General features: G+C 40.9%; 1 protein-coding gene across 3 annotated transcripts in view; it reads right to left on the bottom strand.

Moving 5' to 3' along the window:
* GUCY1A2 (guanylate cyclase 1 soluble subunit alpha 2) overlaps positions 1 to 25,548 on the bottom strand; it is a 241,217-nt gene that overhangs the window by 93,657 nt on the left and 122,012 nt on the right. For all 3 annotated transcript variants that reach the window (XM_078390083.1, XM_078390084.1, XM_072993644.2), the window contains exon 6: positions 11,401 to 11,544. In XM_078390083.1, the coding sequence (XP_078246209.1) occupies positions 11,401 to 11,544 (144 nt within the window). The remainder of the gene's footprint in view (positions 1 to 11,400; positions 11,545 to 25,548) is intronic.

Raw genomic sequence — 25,548 nt, 5'->3', positions numbered from 1 at the left:
TATTCCTGTTCTCAACCTATTCTTGTTTACTCAAGAAATAGGCATCTCTGAGTTCTAGGGAATCAGGCAATTAAATGCAGAATGCAACATAACTTATCTCTAGTTGTTATCACTAAATTATGTTAATTTTCAATTAAGAGAAAAGATTTTAATTGGAATCTCTAGTTTTATATCTAATAGTGAGTTTGTCTTTTTTAAAATGCAAAATATAGCAAGCATCACTAGAAAGGAAGAAGGACTGTTCAAGTATTCTGTCCATGTATTTATTTATACCAGGAAAAGCATTCAAACTCAGGTTACTATATCATACTGAAACTGATAAATGTTTTTCGTCTTGTCAGCTTCAAACACAAGGGCAAGTATCATCCTCCATCACTCTTAGCCCTCACCGAAGTCCCAGAAAATTCTAAGAACTTGCTGACCTGCATTTTTAAACAGGCACATTTAAGCCTGGTACTTTATTTGAAAAATATTTTTATCTTGGTATGAGGAATGACACCTCGTGCTTTTCAAAGTAAAGGCTTAAGGATTCTAAAGCCTTCCATGAAACTGATCTCCACAGGAAAGACGGATGGGAATACCCACATCTTTCTCTGAGTCATTCAGGAAAACGGTTTTATCTTCTTCTTTTAAAAGCTAGTTTCCTTCTGAACAAAAATACCTTATTGGAATGCACAATGACACAGATAGGTTATAATGCATTTCAGCCCTCCAGATATTTTGGATTTCAGCTCTCAGAATCACCATCCAGTATCACCACTGATAAAGGGGCTGTGGGAGTTATACTCTGAAATATCTGGATGGCCAAAAGTTTCCTCATCCCTGTACTATGAGAAGTGAACAACAGATGTTAACGGTCTTGCGGCAACGAGAACCAAGAACCAACGAGAACCAAGATCCAAGTGATGCAGAATGCAGCGGCCAGACTCCTTAGCAGAGTGAGAAAATACCAACATATTTCTCCTATTCTGGCCAAGCTGCACTGGCTGCCCATTCGGTTCCGCATTGACTTCAAAGTATTAATGCTGACTTATAAAGCCCTAAACGGTTTAGGACCTCGATATTTGGCGGAACACCTACTCCCACCAAGGTCTACCTGTATAACCCGCGCAAGTCAGGAGGTGAGGTCAAGGAGCCTGACGCCGAGAGAGGCCCGTAAGGAAAGAACTAGAAACCGGGCCTTCTCGGCGGTGGCTCCTCGCCTCTGGAACAATCTCCCTCCAGTGATTCGTGTGGCCCCTTCGCTGGGTATCTTCAAAAAACAACTAAAAACATGGATGTTCGTGCAGGCCTTCCCTCCAGTTAACCCTTGATTACTTTTTCTTTCTTTATTTTCCTTGCCATCTTGAATAATTTATTAATTTGTTAGCTCATGTTATAATTTTTTGTGTATATTTGTATGTTTTTATCTATGCAATTGGAAGCCGCCTAGAGTAGTCATAAGACCAGATGGGTGGGGTATCAATCAATCAATCAATCAATCAATCAATCAATCAATCAATCAATCAATCAATCAATCAATCAATCTTTATTCTTAGATTATATCATATCAAGCAGAAACTTTTATGCTTCCCCCAAACTCTGTAGCATTTTGTTATTGTTGTTGTGTACCATCAGGTCTCTTCTGACTTATGGCATTTATCTTTCTCTGTACTTTGTTTCGCTCATAAAATACAAAATGATCAGGGAGTTTCTCCTTCCCCTCTCAATCCTACTCAAGGGAGGCATCAGCAAGTCTCTTTTTTTAAATAACAAAAAGCAAATCAAAACAGGGCTGCAAATAGCATAGCAGCTGTAACTTTCAAGTTGCTACAGTCGCACAATCATATGACGGCAGAACATCTTTAACCATGTCAGCTGCGACAAAAACAGGGACTAGCGCTTTTGAGACAACCGCTATCCAAACGCTGCAATGCACATAGCAAGACATTCTGGAAACTATCAGTGTCTCCCCAGCAAAGAAAGACAGCTGCCAAACACATGTAACAAACATCCCATTTCATGTGAACACACATTTTCTGGCTCTGATCGCTGTAGTTTCACAGAATATGTCCTGCTCTTGCACCCACAAACATGGGGGATCTTCATGTCCTGCAATATATCAAAATTCCAATAAGGTCAACAAATGCCCTAGAAATCGCTCGTTGAAAGTTCTTTAATCTGCTCAAACTAGGGTTGAAATGCAGCTTGTCTATTCCTACTGTTCTACTAGGCAATGCATAACTCTCGGGGTGTAGACACTTGCATGGCAGGCCACAGTGGGCTGCAAAACATGTCTCAGACAGATGTACATAACATTTATGGGTCTCTGACCAGATTGGCCATCTGGAAAACACTACTTGGATGCTAAAACCTTGAAAACCATTAAACAAAACCAAATAACACATTTATATACATTTACTATACTCTTATGAAGGCAGTGGAAAAGATTTGAAAGTTTAGTATAGTTTTGTCTGAAGAAGAGTCCTCAACAGTTACAAAACTTGCATTTTTCAAAATGATGTTTAGTCCGAACTCTTGCTAATTCTGTGTCGTTTGTTTCTGCGGGACAAAACCTGCCGCCCACACTCAGTCCACTAACCTCAAGAGAGTGACAGAGCAGAAGAGATCCAGTTATATAACGACATTGTTCAGGCATTAAAACATGATTAGTTGCTCTATATGCAAATATACTCTTTGGCAGCAGTATTATTGCATGAAATGACAAATTATTTCTCATTCCAAGTTAGCCATCCTGAAATAGGCTTTTGTCACTTTTGGAGAATGATTTAGATTTCAGAAAGGGAGCAGAAGGAGAAAAAGAAGGGAAAGAAAAAAACCACAGAAGTTGCTAGGATACCACAGTGCTATCAAAGATTTCCACATGCCCCTGATGGAGTTATCCTAGGCATGGTCTGTGCATTACAAGGGGAAGAGTGTATTGGGCTTAACTGTAAACACAGAAGCTTTAAAGCCTTCTCTTGTCAAGTCCAACACCTGCACCCCTGCCAGTCAGACTAAACATCTGAAAATGAAGAATACTGCGGTGACATAACAAACGTTATCTGAGCCTTTTTAATTTGTGTCAAAATGTACATGTAAGCAAGTAAACTGGAATTTTGGCAGCTTTCTGATGAATTAAGCATTTTAAAATTTGCCACCAAAAACTGCCTAATGCAAAAGGCAAAGTGAATTGGGAAACGCGCGCTGAAAAAAGCCAACATTTTGAGAGAGGCTAAGCCTTTTAATTTTTTGTTTCAAGGAAGTTGATGCAATGTTCTTCGTGAGTGGTATGTAGAGTTGCAAGTTTCCAACTATGTTCTGAGGAACCTTGAAGTTTTCTGCAGTTCCCCAAAACAGAATCCAGACCAAGGCCTTTTTCTGCCTGACCGAAAGGGCAAGGTGTTCTTCTGCAGCTAACTGCACTGGCAACTGAATCTTACTTTAACACAGGCTAGATGAATGGATCCCCTGCTAATGACTTGTTTAGATAGTAAGGGACTAGCTGTGTGGAGTTCTATCTTCCAAGGGAGGGGAATGGCCATCAAACTCAGAATGGTATTCCTCAAGCATCTTGCACAAAAGGTGATTGTCTCATGTCTGGGGGAAAAATCCGCATTGCTTCTTTGGACTACATCTCTCAGTCCACAGACAACACGGGGTACTCCCAGTCATACCAGTAGCTCTCACGGGAGAATAGTGGTGTACAACAGACCTGTTTAACATGACCTGAGAGGGTTCACTCAACTGACTGAGTGAATTCACTGAGGATCTAGCAGTGTGTGAACTTAGAGGATAGCCTAAATAATCTTGCCATCAAATATCAAAGAAGTAGAATTTTTAATTCACACCCTATAAATGAAAACAGAAAATATTAGGTAGGTAATGTATGTAACTGGTTAGATAGCTCAGTAAGCTGGAGTACCTGGCTTCAGCGCCAGTGGTCAGGAGCTTGATTTCCCACTATGTAGCTGTGAGGAAGCTGCAGTCGTAGAAAGGCTTAGTAAACTAATTCTGAGTAGTTTATACTTAGAAAACCCTGGCAACGGTCACCAAAAGTTGGAATTGGCTTGGCAGCACACAGTGATTAATTATGTAGGCACATGGACTGATTTGATAGATAGATCTATACCATCAGTAAAGTCACACATACACTCTCTCTCTCTCTCTCTCTCTCTCTCACACACACACACACACACACTTACTTTTATTAACCATTTATTCACGTAAAATATTTTATTTTGCCCCATTCACATTTAGGATTCCCGAACAGTATACAATCAAATAAAATGTTTAAGACCTGTTGACTACATTTTTGACAATGACATGTACAGATGTATACATTTAAATAAGGTTTGGACTATATGCAGGGTTTTAAAAGGGAAAATAACAGCTTTCTTGTTTTTAAAAATAGTACAATTTACTCAAGCAACTACCAAACTGGATGAATTAATGATAGGGAAAGCTTAGTTTATATTTGAAAGAGTAAGAATATCACAACTCTTCATGCTATAAAGGTAAAGGTAAGGGTTCCCCTTGACAAGTTTTGTCCAGTCGTGTTCGACTCTAAGGGGCGGTGCTCATCCCCGTTTCCAAGCCATAGAGCCAGCGTTTTGTCCGAAGACAATCTTCCGTGGTCACATGGCCAGTGCGACTTAGACACGGAATGCTGTTACCTTCCCACCGAGGCGGTCCCTATTTATCTACTTGCATTTGCATGCTTTCGAACCGCTAGGTTGGGAGGAGCTGGGACAAAGCGACGGGAGCTCCCTCCGTCACGTGGATTCGATCTTATGACTGCTGGTCTTCTGACTCTGCAGCACAGGCTTCTGCGGTTTAGCCCGCAGACAGAAAAAGATTATTTTCGGCTGATATGTCTAGCCAACATTATGTTTATTCTAATGCAGCTATATATTCCAGAGATAAGCCCCAATGAACCTGATGAGATTTCTTCTCAAATAAGTGTATAGAGGACTGCAGCATCAATGATTTTAGAGGCTCATGATTTTATTCTTGTTGTTGTGATGTAGTTGTGGAAGAGGAAAGCAAAATGAATGAAGATTTGACTCTGCTGTAAGTATCCCCTTTGGTGGTAGCTGGCTAGATAATTCTGTGAGTTCAGTTCTCACTGTACATCCCAAAAAAAGGCAGCCTGTGTGGCCTTGGGCAAGCTGCAGAGTTCCAGGGTGCCTCCAGAAGAAGGGAATAGTAAACCACTGTACCTGAGTATGCTTTACCTAAGAAACTCTGAAAAGGATTCCCATAAGTCAGAATTGACTTGATGACATACAATTATTGTTACTGTTTGTAAGCAATGTGTTTTATGACAAAGTTCTGTGATGTTATGAATGAATATAATGAAAGCTATCAGCCAGTGTTTTATTTCTTTAAAATCAAAGGTCAAAGGAAAATTGTTTTAAAAAAAACAGCTCCAATTATCAGAAGAGGAAACAGTACAATTCTACTTGAGCTGGTAAATGGTGTATTTTTGCCTGGAATGACGTTGTGAGTTACAGAGACAGTTCATGTCCTGGCATGGAATGAAGCTGAACTGAGTGTCAAAGCTCTCAAAGCTGCCCCTGATGTTCTTTTCTCCAATTCCAAAAGTTAAGTTACTGAGGAAAGGGGAAGGAGATGAAGAACCCAGAGATGATGGTAATTCTCTGCTTTGAAATGAAAACAGATATGTTCGCTCTGATAGATAGAGAACTGCTTTCATCTCAATCTGCCTGATTAGGTGTACATGCTCTAATAAGAGCCTTTGACTGACCACCACTACCAACAACAACAATAGTGAATGATAAAGGCTCTCTGTCAGTTTCTGAACTCAATTCAAACTGTTGGTTATCAACCAACCAACCAACCAACCAACCAACCAACCAACCAACCAACCAACCAACCAACCAACCAACCAACCAACCAACCAACCAACCAACCAACCAGCCAGCCAGCCAGCCAGCCAGCCAGCCAGCCAGCCAGCCAGCCAGCCAGCCAGCCAGCCAGCCAGCCAGCCAGCCAGCCAGCCAACCAACCAACCAACCAACCAACCAACCAACCCATCTCTGTAGAGTAAAAGGATGCTGCAGCTAAACAGAATTGCAAGTACCAGAAGAGGGAATAAGTACAAGGCACATCACACCAACAGAATACTGTACTGTTTCTCTTTGAGGGTCCAGAGGCCACTTTTGCTTTCTCTTGGGGCTTCCCTCTTACCTCCTCAAATTATTCTGCAATTGTGCATGGCAAACTGCATGCCCAGAAGCCTCTCTGTGCCCCAGTCCGACATTTTTACATAATTCCCTCCCTGCATGTATCATGGATTATGTTACTGAGTGTAGCAGAGACACAGCATATATACTGCATACAAAAAATCTGGGCATAATCTCAGACCTCTTCAATTAAAAAGATGCTCAGGAAGCAGGTGCCGGAATATGCCACTATCTACCAGATAGCAAAGCAACGAGCTGAAAGAATCTCACAAGCCTTCTGCAAAGGCTGTCTAGGAGGATGCCGGAACCTGTTAAATTGTATTCCAATGCTGTTGCCATGTTTTACGCTAGAGTCTTGTTTTAGGCTGGTGTCTTGATTAAACAGTTTTGTTGTGTTTCATCTTCCTATGTGCCTCCCTCTTCTCTACATTATTCAAAATTGGAAATTCCATAAACAACACATGCCTTTTCTCCATTAATAAGCAAATTTTAAAGCAGGACTGAAAATGTCTGGGTTCTGTTCCCTTCTGCCAGCCGTGCATTCAATAGGACACCCTGCACACCACAAATCTGCATAATTGCAGGGTTTGTTTTAACAGCCTGCACAGACTGACGTTTCCTTTTTGCCTGAGTCTCCTTTGTTCTCTTCTTCCCTCCTCAAACATATTAGTGCCTCCTTTGCACAGTAAAAATATGCAAATAATTGTTAATAATAACTTACAGGGGAAATGCTCCTTAGCCAAGAGTCTCACTGATGTGTCTGGCAAGACCAGGAATCTCATGACCAGAATAAGCTGAATGCATGAAGCTTTTTTTTCCCCTTGCAAACTGGGAAAGTGGGTTACAAATAGCGCCCTATTAAATAATGAGCATTACTGTGTAACAATCAATGATGAAGTGGTCAGTTTGAGGTGTAAGATCTCCACATGACAGGATACATGTTAGTCATTGATGTAAACCACTTACAGTAGTATTAAGTCAAGCATTCAATGAATGTGATAGATAGATATATACATATAGACAGACAGACAGACAGACAGACAGACAGACATTATCCCACCCACACCCAAGAACAGCAGTACAAGACATTCCAAAATTTTACCTTTTTATACTACAATTCCCAGAACCTCTAGCCACAATGGTCTGGGACTTCTGATGGTTGTAGGTTTTTTTTTATTTTTTAAAAAAACACAGCTTTCCTAAACTCCTATAAAGGCTAATACAGTAAAGATAAATAAGTCATCCAATTGAACTAAACAGAATTAAGGAATCAACTCCCCTGCCTCTTTGTTTCATCAGAATATTTTTTTTAAAAAAATCAGGTAATATCTTAAGCATGTAAAAGCCATGAGTTCAAAAGATCTTTACTTCCAATGTGTTTAATATGTTAAATGACACACACAGTGAGCGCTCTAGTTCTCTGAAGGTCAACACCCTGCAGAATTCCTCTTTCAGTATTAATTCTACTTATTAAAATGTCACTTTCTGCTGTAGCATAAAGAAACACAGCAAATCCAGCCAAAATTAAACACTTTTTAAGTACTAGTCATTCCATTTCCTCTCTACTCAACTAAAAACATCAATGAGAATTGGAATTCCTCCCCCCCACCCACCCCCTGGATGGTATCAACGTTTCAGCAGTGGCATTTTAAATGCAGGAAGAGCTTAACCTCAGAATGCTGAAGGAGTTACATCTAAGTTACGTTTTAACACAAAGCAATTTAATGACAGCTTCTCATGTAAGTACATCCTGCCGCTGCCTCCCTTCTCTGAAAATGTCAATATATACCTGTTCTATCAACCGGGACAAATCCCAGAGACCTCAGCTCATTTTTCAGTCAGTCCCTAGACAAACAGGGCCATCAATGTGATAAAAATAACAGAATTACTTTTATTCTAAGACATACAAGTTCATTACTGGATGTTACAGGCAGGCAATTTCAGCTTACACAGTTATGAAAAAAAAACACAGGTCTCTGAAGGCACCTGATAGAGGACATAATGTTTGTGTAGAAGTAATCTTGTGAATATATGCCTTCAGTGCAGACAAAAGTGTACATGCTTGTCACCGAGACTGAGAAAGTTTGCGGGGGAGGGAAGGTTACTATAAAAATAAAAAATTGTGAAGTACTCCATGTCACTACAGATTCCACCCTCTCCCCAAAATGTAAAAATAAAAAGGATTGTTTGATATGATTAATAGTAGTGCTGGGGAACATGCAGCCCTCCAGATGTTGTGGGATCACACAAGACAATCACAACTTCCATTGGCAATGCTGTCTAGAGCTCCTTAGAGTTGCAGCTACACATTCTCCAGCCCTCCACCTGGACCTCTTCATTGCGAGAAGACACATTTGAATTGTGATATTGTTATATTGATATGTTACTTTTACATATATATTGCAGACTGGTGATTGACACTGTATAGTGTGCATATATATGGTTTATGTACATTGTGTATTGAGAGTTAAGAATATATAGCTCTGTTAGCTTTTTCGCTTGTTACTAGAGTTCAATATATAAATGTTATTATAGGCTGTTTTTACTGATTATACAGTGTTTCTCTTTAATTGCACTCGTCTATGTTCTTTCAGTTCGCATAGGGATAACAGCACATGGCCCTACAGATGCTTCTGCAAAAGTGAGAAGGTGACCTAAAATATCTATCCTCACCCAAGCTCCCTGGAGCAAACCAGGGTACTGTATAGACAAAGTAAATGGAATTAAACAAGGCACATGTTTAACACATATTTAGAAGAGGTGTTCTCTCAACTGATGAAAGATTTCTGTTTGTCACAGCCTGTGATTTTGCTCACCTGTCTTGCATTTGCATGCCTTTTTTTGAGATTGGTCACAAGAAGGTAAACATGAGCTTAATTTGCCACTAACTTACAAGTCCAGTTACTGAGATATATATTTCCAAGGTAATCCATTAGTTGATCACAAGGAAAATGCACTCCCCTCAACCTCTAATTTAATCCACAGAATGACACCTAATGCAATGATACTGGAAACCATCACTGTAGGTATACTTCCAGTCCAGCTGGGAATTCACATTGTGAAGGCAAGACTCAGGCATTCCACTAGAACATTTTCAGCCAAGAGAGAAAATGCAACAGGCAAAAAGCCCTAGGTTCACATTCCTTGAACAGGTACATCTTGTTTCTAATTTGAGAAAAACACTGTAAGCAAGCTGATTAATGAATTTAAAAGTGAGTCTCGGTTTGCCAAGATGGTATCTCCTGTTTAAAATTCAATACATTACTGCACCTTCAGTGGCTGATTTTTATCTTTTCCATTTCATGTCCACCTTTTCTGAGAATCAGGAGAGAGGCACATCCCTCAAGGAGACAGTGCCATTAAAGCCAAGATCATGCAATCGCATCTCTTTTAGAGAATGAAGTGTTTGTAAAATTGTAAAGAGGAAGGGGGTGGAAAATAATGTTACAGCATGCATTGCAAGCAAGCTCATTAATGATTTTAAACTTTAATGATCTGTAGTACTCATTATACTTCACAGAACATCACAGTGGCCAGTGCCTGCTGTTAAATGAAGTGTTATTACACAGCTTAGAGAAAGATAAACAAAACTGCAGAGTTTAGTAATGTGCATTGGAAAAACAGGTCTGGAATCTTATTCCAGCTGCTAGTCTTAACCTTGGCCAGTAATTTATTCATTCCCTGCCATTCACCAGCTCATTTCCACTATTAAATAGTAAAGGGTATTTTTATTTATGTCTGCATATTCTCAGCACCGTATGCAGACAAAGTAAGTTTAAAAATAGTGATATAGGCTAGAGACCATTGGTAACCTAACAATCAAAATCAGTTTCCTTTCAATATGGGGATACTGCACAAAGATGTTATTATGCATTTCCCCCTCAAATTACACAGATCTAAGCAGCACGATTTTGGTTATACACATCCCCCCCATCAATAATTAAATAAATGTTTCATTAAATCTTTTTTTTAAAAAAAAATCCATAAATACTGTGCTGCTTTTCATCTCCAAGAAATGGCCTGAGAAAAGTGGGTCTCGGGTTTACCTAGAGCCCTGTTAGGAATATGGCAGCCCCTGGTTTAATGGTGGTGGCCCGGACAGACCCCTCAGATGATTCTGAGACTCACTAGCTGGTTTGGATGACATCTCCTATCACAGGTATTCTGGGCTGTCCCCTTGCCATGCAGCATATTTGAATGCCTTTTAAAGGACCATTTTGGAGTGCTTTGTTCACCAAACCAGAAGTTGATTTCTTGCTGAGAAATATGAAATGATCGGCCAGGATTAAAGATGTCAAAGAATTTCACTAGTTCAACAGTCTCAGCAAAAAGTAGTTCTTTTTTTTTGTAGCTCCCAATAAGCATTTCCAAAAAAAATAATGCAACATCTCTCGAGAATTTCTACATCAGCAAGACTCAAGGGGCTTTTTTGGAGGAATAAAATTCTGCTGAACTAGGAATGCAATTTACAATACAAAGAGCTAAAATGCATCCAATTCAAGCACAATTCTGCACAAACACACCTTAATCAATGTGGAAATTAACTATAAAGCAGGTAAAATGCATTAATAATGGTATAAATTAAGCAAAAGGGGTAAATAAATGCGCATGTTAGGAAAATGTAAATATACTTTAATGGAAGAAAAAGCAAAGTCTTGCAAACTGATACAGAAGGAACAGAGGAAGTAATACATCTAGGATTCAGAGGAATGCTAGAAAACTGGGACTAGCCAAGATGTGTTTACATTCCTGGTTAAGAGCAAAAGAATAAAAATTTAGATAATAATCTTTAAACTGCAGAGTTGGAAGGGACCCTATGGTTCATCAAATCAAGCCCCTGTCAAAGAGGTCCACTGGGGAATCAAACTCCAAACATTTGGTTCCACAGCCAGATACCTAAACCACTGAGCTATGCATCAGTTCAAAGAATCCTGATGGATTAGGTTCCACCTAACTCTGTTCTTAGCAGTAACCAGCAAGATGTCTTCTGCAACCCCATAGTTGCAAAATATAAAAGCAACAATTTATTGTACTGTTGCCTACCCACCTATGATATCTACTTGAATACTCTGCATCTGAACGCAGACATTCTGCTATCATGCATATTACATCACTACTGTCCATGAATTATAACATTTCATTACGCTGTGATCAAATGAATCTGTGTTTCCATTCCATTTGCTTGTTGGGAATATAGATCAAAGATAGTTACCCTGATAGGTCTTCCATCTGGTGTGAGCACTTCCTCTGACAGTTCCATCATCTTCAGGGCCATCAAAGCTATGGGCTTTGCATGATTCAGGTTCTGCCTGTGCAGCCCTGCCGCAACGCAGTATGCATCGCCTATTGTTTCCACCTGGAGCAATCAGACAAATCAAGTGCGTAAGTTGCGATAATGAGGCAGGAATTGGTATGATGAAGTATTTGCAATCACTTAACGTTGCTTAAAAACATATCAAGACAACATCAATAAGACCAGCTGCTAGACAACAGAGTATAACGATCTTCCCAAGTCTGCAAACAAGCACCATCAAATTCTGACATCTTGTGGCACAGCAATCAAGGACCAAATCATTTAAGTCAAGGGCATCTTATATAGCCAAGTGGGCTCCAACAGAATCATACAAAAGGGAGTAGATTTTCTGGATTAGAGCATCTACTGGAAGTGCTGTACAGGTGGAGAGTTAGCATGAAGAGTCGCAGTGCAGTTATTACACATATATTAAGAATTAAGACTGAAAAAGGATAGAGATAACTCCCCTGTCAGCAGAACCAGAACTTGGTAAAATTACATTTTGGATTTTGCCCCAGACCAAGTTCATAGTGTTAGCTTCAAAACACAAAGCCCTTAATGGTTTAGGACCTCATTACCTGTCAGAGTGTCTTTCCTACAGAAATGCTGCCCTTTCCACTCAAGTCTCCTCACACCTCCTACTTGAGATCCGACAAGCCTCCTCCATCCAGAGTTTTAAAAACAGCTTTTAAGAAAAACGCCTTTTAGACAATCCTTTAGAGATATTCTCCCCCTCAGTCAATGGACTGATTGATTAATTGATTGACTGATTGACTGATTTGATTTGTATACCGCCCATCTGGCAACCAAGGCCACTCTGGGCGGTTCACATGGCACAATAAAACAGATAGTACAATAACAAAACGATGTATAAATTAATCAATACAATTTGAACAACCAAAAGTAATATCGATGAACATTAACATAAAAAGGGAAAGGGAAAGATGGCGGGGTTCAACTGTAAGTTGGATCAAATTGGAATAAACTCTTTGAACCTGTATCACCCGAGAGCCACTGCCATTATTTTTATTATATTATTTATTTATTGGACTTATATACCGCCCCATAGCGCTACAAGCACTCTCCGGGCGGTTTACAATTTTAATTATACAGGCTACACATTGCCCCCCCAGCAAGCTGGGTACTCATTTTACCGACCTCGGAAGGATGGAAGGCTGAGTCAACCTTGAGCCGACTACCTGGGATTTTGCTTTATTTGGTTTGTTTATTTGGTTTGTTCTATAAGTTTGAGGTTTTTATTTATTGTTGAGGAATGGGGGTTGGGGGTTTATTTGGTACTTTATGACTGCCCAGGGCAGTGGTCCCATTAAGTTGAGTGGGCAGTGGTTCCATCCATCCATCCATCCATCCATCCATCCATCCATCCATCCATCCATCCATCCATCCATCCATCCATCCATCCATCCATCCATCCATCCATCCATCCATCCATCCATCCATCCATCCATCCATCCATCCATCCATCCATCCATCCATCCATCCCTAGAATTACTGCAGCTAACTAGTTATGTGTAGAAGGCATTTTCCAAGAATTCCTTTCAAACCTCTAAGGAGAACTCAGAACAGACCCCATGAAATATTTGTCAAGGAACACTGCCCCTCCTTCCCCTCCCCTCAAAATACTCCAAAATACTCCTCAGAATTAAGTAAGGAAAAAAAACAATGATGCTCAGCTACAGTTTGATGCTTACTGTTACAGTATCTGCATCTAAAGTATGCTGAGCTCCAGAAAGCATAGAAAGTCATTTTGGGGGCAGGAAGTGGTAAGTATTTTATTTTGGACACGAAGTGATTAAAAATAAAAGGACAGGAGGATGTCAGGCTGAAATAGATATTAAGACTTCCTTATTATTACTTGGAACAAGTGTTTTCTCATTCCATGTGCTGTCTATAGCCTGAAGCACTGGGTGGCGGGGGTGGCGGAATGGATCAGATAAAAAGAAGTGATGGATATTTCTTTCTTAACAGGATTTCTAACTCAGACCAGCAGCTCTGAACCAAAAAAAAAAAAACAGAGCATATGTTATGAAATATGGTAGCAACAGTTCTTTGCAAAGCTTCAAAAAGTTACATTTGTGGGCTCCAGTTCCCAGAATCTCCCAGCCAGGATGCTAAGAAGCCGAAAAAGTATATTTACCAAGCTCTAATTATTTGTGAAATCATTTTCTTTGCTCAAAGGAATATAAAGACTGAAATTCTAGGATGAGCCTTTGTTAAGTAAATGTTCGGTGTGTTTTACTACCCTGTTAAGGACAGGGCAAGTTCAAATGAGCTCAGTAGTACTTACTCCCAGGTAACTTGTACACAGGACCACCACCTCAGAGGAGTACAGTGAGGGCTAATCCAGTTGTTACCCCCAAGTACGTATTAAACAACAGGACTTACGTAACTCTTAACAGGCCTCATTCAATTCTTAAAATTGGAACAAGGCCCCAGGAACAGAGGACAGGGTACAAGCAGCCGGGGTTTGTAACCAGAAATGCACATAGTTGCCTATGTTTTTCAAAAGGCCATATCCCATGGTCCTTGCAACTTATTCAGCACAGGAAACCAAGTGGAAAATTGCAAAGCCTCAAGTTAACTCTAACATACCACCTTTTGTTATCCCTCAGAGATGGATGTCCTCCAGGGAGCCTCCTAAGCAGGTCTATCCCAGATACAGTGGGGTCTCTACTTAAGAACGTCTGTACTTAAGAACAATCCAACTTAAGAACAGCTCCATTTGCTAAATTTTGCTTCTACTTGAGAACAGAAATCTAAGATAAGAACAGGAAAAAAAAACCTTTCCTGCTCTTTTTTTAACCTTAGGTCATCTTAGGTGAAAAAAAAATTCTCCCCCTAGTGGTAGAGTACGTATTAACCAGCTTTGCATTAGTTCCTATGGGAACTAATGCTTCAATGTACGAACGCACCTCTACATAACAAAAAAACAGCCAGAACGGATTAATTGGTTTTCAGTCCATTCCTATGGGAAATTTTGCTTCAACTTAAGAACGTTTCAACTTAAGAACACCATTCCAAAACAGATTAAGTTCTTAAGTAGAGGTTCCACTGTAGTTTCTATGGACGGAAAAGAGCAGATACGGATTAAATGGTTTTCAATGCATTCCTAAGGGAAATGCAGATTCAACATAAGAACTTTTCAACTTGAGAACCACCTTCCAATACGGATTAAGTTCTTAAGTAGAGACCCCACTGTACCTTAGACTAAGTAAATGAAGGATATGGCATTCATGGCTTTAAGGCTAAAAAGAGAAAAGAAAGGCAAGAGAGTCTACAGCATGATCTAGTCTATACTAACGATGGAGGGGGTATCTTATATAAAATAGAATAGAAGCATTTCAAATTATTGCTATCTGGGCACCTCCCTTCCATTCTTTGTTTGACCAGAGTCTTCTTGTTTCAAAATAAGCACACAAACGAAATCACAGACAGGGTCAGTCTTAGCAGCTTTTCTCTCGGCCAAGTTAGACAACCCAGGTATGCTGAAAAGAACAGCTGCAGAAGGAATATGCTGCTATTGCAGCCTGGCCTCACACAGCAGGAGCTCTGTAAAATCTGAACAATCTGGATTAAAAGTGTTGCAGCTAAGCACATGTCAGTTTTATTTTTATTCTTTTTTAAACAACGAACGAGCACACACTGTCTGCTTCTTAACCCAAATTACAGCCATGTCAAGAAGACTAGTAATAAATGTCAGTCCATAATGTAAAATAAAAGAAAATGGGCAGGAGAAAAATTACTTAATATTATATTGCTCTATAAAATTACGTACACATTCAGTTAATCTTAAATAATCTATTATTAGTACAGTACCACCAATGTATATGTTACTGTTACAGAGCACGGCAACAAAACACTATGTTGTTCAATTAGGAGAAATGCAAAGGAGGACAATATGATGAGTAGGATCAACCAAAAACATAGAAGGTAGGCATTATCTGCTGAAATGTTGGTTGACTCATAAAGAGTCAAAAGCAAAAGACAATAGTATAAGCAAACAACAACACAAGTTGCTGTCCAAAACGTACTTACAGTCTAAAAGAGCAAGCTTATATATACAGAATATACCCAGAAGTGAGACCCACTATATATGTTGGGACCACTTATTCCAAGAAAAGGACAAATATCTAAGTGCAAGTCCTATTCAGCTGATTTTGACAACCGAACAAAAGAGGAAATGTGTGGAGTCATCGGTGGCTGTTTTGGAACATTTTGCAAGAAATGAGTCAGATTTCCTGGGCAATCTGGTAACTGGTGATGAGACATGGATCTACTGTTGTGATCCTGAGACAAAGGAACAGTCTAAGGAATGGAGGCACCGTGGTTTCCTCAGGCCAAAGAAGTTCCAAGTGCAAAGGTCAGTGCAGAAGCAAATGGCAACATTTTTTTGCGATAAGAAGGGAATTCTTGCTGGTGGACTATCTCCAACAGGGTTCAACCATCAATGCAAAATATTACTGTGCTTTACTGACGAAGTTGAGGAAAAACATTAAGGAAAAACATCGAGGAAAGCTCTCCAAAGGTGTTACCCTGTTGCATGACAACACCTCGTCACACACTGCAGGTGAAACAATGACAAAACTGTCCTCCTTAGACTTTCCAGTGATGCCCCAGCCACCCTATTCTCCCGACCTGGCTCCTTCTGATTATTATCTGTTCCCCAAACTCAAAACACACCTAAAGGGACAATGATTCAGAAGTATTCTGGAGGCAACTAATGCTGCAAATTGGTGGTTACACCAGCAGTCGGAAGAATTTTATTTGCAGGGACTTAAGAAGCTGCAGGACAGATGTCATAAGTGCATTGACTTCCTGGGAAATATGTAGAATAGTATGACAGTTACAGCTTCCCAGCTCATTTTTTTTTCTGGGAAAGGCTCAATACTTATCAGCACCCCCTCATAGAGCTTCTCCATCTTTGGCTGCAGAGAATATAATCAATCTGATTTCTGTACTGTCCATCTGGTGATGTTCATGTGTAGAGTCGCCTCTTGTGTTGTTGAAAAAGAGTGTTTGTGATGACCAGCTTGTTCTCTTGCAAAACTTTATTAGCCTTTGCCCTGTTTCGTTTTGAACTCCAAAGCCAAACTTCCCTGTTATTCCCTTTATCTCTTGACTCCCTACTTTTAGCATTCTAGTCCCTTATAATAAGAACACCTTTCTTTGGTGTCACTTCTAGAAGGTGTTGTAAGTCTTCATAGTATTGGTCAAATTCAGCCTCTTCAGCTTTGGTGGTTGGTGCATAAACTTGGATTACTGTGATGTTGAAAGGTCTGCCTTGGATTCGTATTGAAATCACTCTATCATTTTTGAGATTATATCCCAGTACAGCTTTTCCCACTCTTTTGTTGACTATGAGGGCTACTCCATTTCTTCTACAGGATTCTTGGCCACAACAGTAGATATGATAATTGTCTGAACTGAATTCACCCATTCCCGTCCATTTTAGTTCACTGACCCCCAGGATGTCAATGTTTATTCCTGCCATCTCCTGTTTGACCACATCCAGTTTACCAAGGTTCATAGATCTGACATTCCAGGTTCCTATGCAGTATTTTTCTTTGCAGCATCGAACTTTCCTTTCACTTCCAGGCGCGTCCGCAGCTGAGCATCCTTTCGGCTTTGGCCCAACCACTTCATTAGCTCTGGAGCTACTTTTACTTGTCCTCTGCTCTTCCTCAGTAGCATGTTGGACGCCGTCCGACCTGAGGGTTCCATCTTCCAGTGTCATATCTTTTAGCCTTTTGTTTCTGTTAATGGGGTTTTCTTGGCAAAGATACTGGAATGTCTTGCCAGTTCCTGCTCCAGGTGAATCACGTTTAGTCAGAACTCTCCACTACGACCTATCTGTCTTGGGTGTCCCTGCACGGCATTGCCCATAGCTTCTCTGAATTACTCAAGCCCCTTCGCCACGACAAGGCAGCAGTCCGTGAAGGGGACCAAATCATTGACTATCCCAATGATAGGGGATAGGGACTATGTTTTTAGTACTGCTCTTGTTTACCATTTTAGAGTGGTATTTGTTCCTTTTTAGTATTTGTATATGTACTGTTTTGAGCTTTAAATATTGTCCTTGAATTATGTTAGCCACCTTGGGTCCTTTTAAGGAGAAAGTTGGGGTAAAGGTAGATAGATAAATTAGATTAGATAGATTAGACAGACCCAGGGGAGCATAGGCAGGGAGAAGCAAAGCACAGCAGGGACTAACAGGGAGCTCCAAAGAGGAGCAATGTATCAGCTTTTAAAGACCTTGAAGGTTATAGCCAAATAAAGAAAGGAAATACAAGAGGCTCCAGGTGAGCCTGTATTCATGGACTGGGTTAGCAGAAATGATTCCTGGAAATAAATTGCAGGGCTTGTTAAAGAAGAATTGATAGGTTTATTTTGCAGAAAGACATAGGGGCTGAAATAAGCTCTTCTACACACCCTTCTTCCAACATAATAGCTATCATAATCCATGGGTGAAGTTAAAGGAATTGTAAAGTTAATACACACAACAGATATAATAAATACCTGCATTTTTTTTATCCTTGACAAGAAAGAATACCTTGACACACCTAAACACCCTACTTAAAATCCGCCAGCTGCTATAAAATTTGTCCAGCATGAGAATGAAAGAACATAGGCATTTTTCACCAGCAACAGCATTAGAAAGGACAAACAGTGGAAGCCACACACCTGTTTTGCACAAAAATTGCATTTTGCTTAAAAATATTACATTTCGCCTAGAGTGGTCGAAATGACTAGATAGGCGGGGTATAAATACAATTAATAATAATAATAATAATAATAATAATAATAATAATAATAATAATAATAATAATAATAATAATAATAATAATAACAACAACAACAACAACAACAGCAACAACAACAACAACAACAACAACAACAATAATAATAATAATAATAATAATAAATATTGTGCAAAATCCAGGGATTTTAAAGCAAATGACATCTTTTTGATAAGAGCCTTGTGGTGCAGTGGTTAAACTGCTATACTGCAGTCAAAACTGTGCTCACTGCCTGAGGTTCAAGACCAGGTAGCCAGCTCGAGGTTGACTCAGCCTTTTATCCTTTGAAGGTCAGTAAAATGAGTACTAAGCTCGCTTGGGGGGGGGGGCAATGTGCAGCCTTAAAATTGTAAACCGCCAAGAGAGTGCTTGAAGCACTATGGGGCAGTATATAAAATACAAAAGTATTTTGTGAGAATGAAATAGGCTAAGATTTATATCCCTAATACCTACAATGTTCAGAAAAGAATTTTATTGAATTGGACAGTCCCAAAGGGAGTGCCAATGTGCACTTCTTTGGACCCTCAGATGAAAGAGCATTTAGAAAAAACAAAGTGGGGACAAAACTTTGCATACATTTAAAAATGCATATAGCTAAAACTGTACACAACTGCAAGTAATAACAGAATTGGGGGAAAATGCACAATCATGCCTTTCATTATGGGGAAATGCCTAAATTAGGAAAAATAAATATCAATGGGCATGAATTTCCCCATAAGTCTACAGGGGTTGAAATCCTGTTGGACAGTTACCCAAATGGCATAATCTTTAGGCATGTATTGCCATAAGTTAAGAAATCTCCATGGGAAATACCTGTTCCAAATGATTTCCTGCATCCTGCCAGAGCTCATAATTTCCAGAGTTTTTTTGTGAGCCACTGGTACTGTCAAAACACTTTTAACCTGTCCCACTGTTCCAGTCTATACCCAAACTGCCTATAGCTGATGAGGGGCTCCAGCAAGTAGGGAAGGGAGTAACAACAGGTTGGCCAAAAGAATAAAGGGAATTTTGTCTCTATGAATTTGGGGAAAATAAAGTTAAGGTTTTTTTGGAGTGTAATTCCCAAAACATGTTGCTTGGAGAGTTTGGGGAGCTGTACTGCATGAGATGGTTGGACAGTGTCACCGAAGCAACCAACATGAATCTGACCCAACTCCGGGAGGCAGTGGAAGATAGGAGGGCCTGGCGTGCTCTGGTCCATGGGGTCACGAAGAGTCGGATACGACTAAACAACTAAACGAAACGAAACGAACTGCAAAAACAGTGACACTTCCAAACTCTGATACAAATGCTTTCCAGCAGGTAATCTAAGTTAATACAATTGACAAAAGAGGATGTTAATACTCAAATACTTAGTGACTATCTGTCTAAGAGACAATAAATGTAAGCAAAATACAAGCAATGGTTGATATGTTGCTTCTACACCTGTTTTTTATCATGATTTTGCCCAAATGTTTTGATATCAGTTCTTTTTGTACACAAAACTTTAATACCCAAGATTATACTATTATAATTGGCAGCCCCCTTCACCCCACTCCACCACACCACTGCTGGTGACAAATACAATCAAGAACTATTAAGATACCACGACTGGACGGAGTACAGTGCTTTCTACACAGCCAGGATAGAAAATGCCGGCAGGCTGATTTTAGCTTTTAACATTGTGTTTTTAATGATGTAATGAACCTTGGATCCTTTTTTTTTAAAGAAGGCAAGGTAAAATATTTCAAATAAAATAAGTAAAATACATCACACAACCCTACATGCAACGAATAATGTTTACAGAGATTTCCTAACTTGCAGTCATTAACTTCCAACAATTATGCTGTTTGTGTAATTGTGAAACAGGATTTCAACCAACGTTATAGGAAAGAAGGGCAAAATAAAGGTATCTGGAGAAGCATGATGAAATCAACACAGAGAGATTTTCACTTTCCAAATGCACCCTTTGGAAAGGCTTCACTGTTTCAAAGCCAGGGAGCTGTTCACAGTGCTGAAGAAGGCATAGCTTACCTTCTGTTCCAATGCATTTTTCTTTGGTATCCTTTGCTCCAAATGTGTGACTTTTCCCTCTGAGTACAGTATCTGAGGGCTATAATGGCAAGCTTGAAGGAACCTATAGCTCTTCAATTTCAAATTTATCTTCTTTTCAACACACTTTAAAACCATTCCCTTTCCATTATCCTTTCTCAACTCACTTATCTTTTCTTCCTCGCTTGCCTCCCATAGGTCCTGCTATACCTGTGCTCTGGTTTACATCAACATTATGGAGGCCAATTAAAACATCAGCATGGCATACGGGCAAAAAAAAAATTACAGGAAGGAATAAAGATCACAGCGGTTATTTAAGTGAGAAACATAACCTAAGGCTCACTGTTATTCACAAGTACAAATACTGATTTTGCTTTTCTTTTTGACCATGTTGCTGTATATAACTCTTTAATGGCCGCTGACTTAGAACCCATGAAAATGTCTCTCAGTACACAGTTGTCTAAAGTCTACTTTTGGCATAATTGGTCATGGAGAGACGTTGGCAGGTTCTGAAACATGTATCACGTAGAACTAAGTTGCTTTATTTATTTATTTATTTGTTTGTTTGTTTGATTTGTATCCCACCCATCTGGTCTATGTGACCATTCTGAGTGGCTTCCAATATAATACAAACAATAAAACCACATAGTTACATAAATCTACAAATGAAAATGTGGAAACCAAGAAAATAGAGTAAAAAGAAATCAAAGAGAAATGAGAAGAGAGAATCAAGTACTGACTGGAGGGAAGGCCTGAATAAACACCCATGTTTTTACTTGGATTTAAAGAAACCCAGCGTAGGGGCCGCACGAATCTCTGGAGGGAGATTGTTCCAGAGGCAAGGAGCCACTGCCGAGAAGGCCCGATTTCGTGTCTTTTCCTTCCGGGCCTCTCTGGGCGTCAGACCCCTCAGCCTCACCTCCTGACTGGTACGGGTGATCTGGGTAGAGCTTGGTGGGAGTAGGCGTTCCGCCAAATATCAAGGTCCTAAACCATTTAGGGCTTTATAAGTAAGCATTAAAACTTTGAAGTCCATGCGGAAATGGATGGGCAGCCAATGCAATGCGGCCAGAGTAGGAGAAATACGTTCTTTACACAGTCACCTAGTACTGAACCTTGTGGCACAGTATTTAAGCCGAAGTACTGCAGTGAAGAGCCTGCTCATGACATGAGTTTGATCCCAATGGGCTCAGGTAGCTGACTCAAGGAAGACTCAGCCTTCCATCCTTCCAAGGCTGGTACACTGAGTATACAGCTTCTTGGGGGAAGAGAAGCGTGTGTAGCCTACATAATTAAATTATAAACACTGGCACTCAGAAAGATTAAGTAAGTATTCTGAAAACACAGATCCATATCTCTAGCTACAATGGGGAGCCCTGTCCTGTCCCAAATGCAAGAGTCAAGAAGAAAAAACATTTCCACAACTCAAATGTTCCTCTTGTATTTATACTACAATCACTTTGGATATCTTTCCCTCTCCTCCTCCTCTTGCTTCCACATGTTTCTGTTTTTGTCCTATTGAATTCTATGTCAGCCCTGTTGCTCTTTTAAAATCACCCATCCATCCAGTTTGCAATCTTTCTCTACTCCTTTTTGTTTGATTCAAGGTCACCATTGATGTACTTCTTTATTCCCTCAGTGGTCTCACAATGCGGCCAGCCCACCTCCTTTTTAATGAGGACATTTGTTCTTTTACCTCTATTACTATTGTCTTTTGTGAAATAACCTGAATTCTCATTTTAACTACTAGCCTGACATTTAGCATCGGTCTTTCCATTGCTCTTTGAGAGTTGTGAAAACTTTTCCATTCCAGATTTAGAGAAGGAACCAAATCAGTGAACTGAGTAGAGATGTGGACAAATTGCCATTTGGCTATTCGTCCTGCTTCGTGATCCATCAAAGTTGACAAATCATAAAGCTCCCCTCATGAACTGATAAAGCATAAATTCATTTGTTGATCCATGGGCGGGTTAGACAGCCAGAGGCTGTCTAAAAAAACTGTCCCCCTGATGCCCCCATGCCACCCACCACCACAATCGCCGCCACTGCCATCTCCAGCTGGCCTTCGCCACTATGGTCTGCAGTAAGGGACACTGGCTGCCCTTTGCAAAGATGGCAGCTGCGGCTTCATTTATGGTAGGGATGCTTCTGCCTCCATATTTCCAAAGGGCAGCCTGGATTCTCCCGCGGCTGCTGCCACCGCCACCATCCATGGCAGCCTCCGCAGTCTCCATCCACCACCATCCGCTGTGGTGGCCTCCACAGCTATGGCCTACCTTAAGGGGCACTGGCTGCCCTTTGCAAAGATGGTGGCTGCAGCTTCTCTTAGGGTAGGAAAGGTGCAGCTGCCATATTTACAAAGAGCAGTCTGGATTCCCTTAAGGCAGGCTAAGGGAATCCAGGCTGCCCTTTGCAAAGATGGTGGCTGCAGTTTCCCTACCCTAAATGAAACCACAACTGCCATCTTTGCAAAGGGCAGCCAGTGTCCCTTACTGCAAGCCATGGCTGTGGAGGCCACCACAGGGGGTGGTGATGGATGACAGCAGTGCCGGATGATAGAAGCAGCTAAGGTAGGGAGAGGAAGGGGGCGGGGGATAGGATGTGGGATGGGTGGCTGTGGGGAGTGGCTGCTGATCGGTCCGCCGATCAGCTGATTGGTGGGCCCATAGGCTGAATGGGAAAGCCATAGGAAGAGAGGGAAGGAAGTCAAGACTGCCACGGCAAATCACATTACAGCAATCACCATAGCATGCAGGACAGTGGCCATAATTATTTCAAGATGTCAATTAGCATCATTATCTTACAGATCTTCCGCTCCCAGCACATACCTTTCAGGACTTCAATATACAAAATAAGTTTACAAATTCCCCACCCCACCCCTTCAGGAAAGCATTTTGTTTGATTTATGAACAACCTGCAATTATATCTAACTCCTGTGCTATATCCCACTATTTATTTGTCACACTGAAGTAACAAATGTAGCAATCAGAAAGTACAAGAAGCACATCCCATTGCTAGAACATTTGCACTTCACGACAAAGACTCCCGAGTCAGCCTCCCAAAGAATATTATGGGGACCTCACTTGCCAAGGAATGCTCTAGGGCCTCTTCATTTCCCTGAAACACCTCCAACCCTATTCAGGTGCGGGAGAGCCAGGATGGTGTCATAGAGAGAGTGGTGCACTGGACTCAGGAGGCTTAGATTCAAATTTCCTTTCAGCCATTAAAACTTGCTGTAGGTTGGGAGGAACAAACCTCTCACACACTTCAAAAACACCAACCGTTCTCACACTTCAAAAACCCTATTAGAACATACGAATGTAAGAAGAGTCCCGCTGGATCAGGCCAAGGGCCCATCTAGTCCAGCTTCCTGTATCTCACAGTGGCCCCACCAGATGCCGCTGGGAGCACACGAGACAACTAGAGACCTGTCTCTTGATACCCCTCCACTGCATCTGGCATTCTGAGGTACCTTCCTCAAGCCTGGAGATGATACATCCCCATCATGGCCAGATGCCATCACCACATCCTGTGGCAAGAGGTTCCACAGACTAATAACACACTGGGTAAAGAAACACTCAATGTCCCCTGGTTCTGGTATTGAGTGAGAGGGAAAAGAGCTTCCCTCTATCCACTTTATCCATCCCCTGAAAGATTTTACGTCTCAATCATGTCCCCCCTCAGGCGCATTTTCTCTATACTAAAGAGCCCCAAATGCGGTAGCCTTTCCTCATAAGGGAGGTGCCCCAGCCCAGTCATCATCATTTTAGTCACTCTCTTCTGCACCTTTCCACTTCCATGATGTCTTTTTTGAGGTGCAGCAACCAGAACTGTATGCAATACTCCAGATGCAGCCTTGCCCACGTTTTGTACAAGGGCATTATAAGGTTGGCTGTTTTATTTTCAGTCCCCCTTTTAATGATATCTAGCATGGAACTGTCCTTCTTTACTGCCAACACACATTAGGTTGACATTTTCATCGAGTTGTCCACCAGCACACCAAGAATTAGAGTTGTCAAAAGCCAAAAGACACCTGACAGCATGTAACAACATTAAAGGTGCTGAAAGATTTCAGTTGCCTGAACACACTTAGACAGGAGCAGCTAGCCCTGTCCTGCTCCATTGTTTCATCTTTCCAGTGAGTGATGGGGAATTGGAAGAGATGGAGTGAGCAAGAGCCTCCATTTGCTGGGGTTCTTGCTTGCATGTAGAGCCCACAAGCAAACCTCTCATCTCAGAATCACTGTTTCTTAGTGGCAAAGACAGAGAGGGCAGAGGCGCGCCACTTCCCTCAATGGACGTTCAGGAAATTAAATTCTCAAACTCTTGAGAAGGACTTATATGCCAGACTTCTGCCTAAACTGTTAGTCCCAAAGGATCAATAGACAACGTATAAATGTCAAGTTCTCAAGTTTCCATTGACCTGATAAACTGACTTTGGCTGCATTAAGAGTTGGATTTAGGCCTACTCCCTATGCTGCGGTGGGGGAGAATTTTACTGATTAGAAAAAGTCGCTAGAACCCATCCATTGCTCTTCATTCGGAGAGAGAAAACATGGATGTCCATTTTTCAAGAGCTTTGCCAGTCGTCAGGCCTTCCTTTGGCAATTTGCCATAAACATTAACTACGAAATCAACTCTGTCCCCTCCTTCTACTTGCTGCCTCCTTCCATCTTTTGTTCCTCCTTCCAACACTCCGCTCTTTGGACCTTTAATTCAGAATTCCCAAACTCCTCTCCACCTTCTTGCAACATCCAGCCGTCCTTGGAACTTCCTTGGCTCAGGTTTATACTATCTCCATTGCTTTCTTTATCCAGCCTACAAACTCTCATTCTGCTGCCTTACTGGTTGCTACTGCTTCTGCTGTTATTCCCACCACCACCAATAATAAAGGAACAAGGGATCACAGGATAACCAACTGCCACCAGGAAGCACTTTCTCTCCAGTTGCACACATTTGCCATGGAATGGAGGGGACAGATGCACTGTTGTTGTTGTTGTTTAGTTGTTAAGTCATGTCCGACTCTTCATGACCCCATGGTCCAGAGCACGCCAGGCCCTCCCAGAGTTGGGTCAAATTCATGTTGGTAGCTTTGGTGACACTGTCCAACCATCTTGTCCTCTGTCATCCTCTTCTCCTCTTGCCTTCACACTTTCCCAACATCAGGGTCTTTTTCCAGGGAGATTTCTCTTCTCATGAGATGGCCAAAGTATTGAAA

The sequence above is a fragment of the Pogona vitticeps genome, chromosome 3 (genome assembly GCF_051106095.1).
Source record: "Pogona vitticeps strain Pit_001003342236 chromosome 3, PviZW2.1, whole genome shotgun sequence".
Taxonomy (NCBI): domain Eukaryota; kingdom Metazoa; phylum Chordata; class Lepidosauria; order Squamata; family Agamidae; genus Pogona; species Pogona vitticeps.
This window is presented reverse-complemented; position numbering and strand designations above follow the sequence as displayed.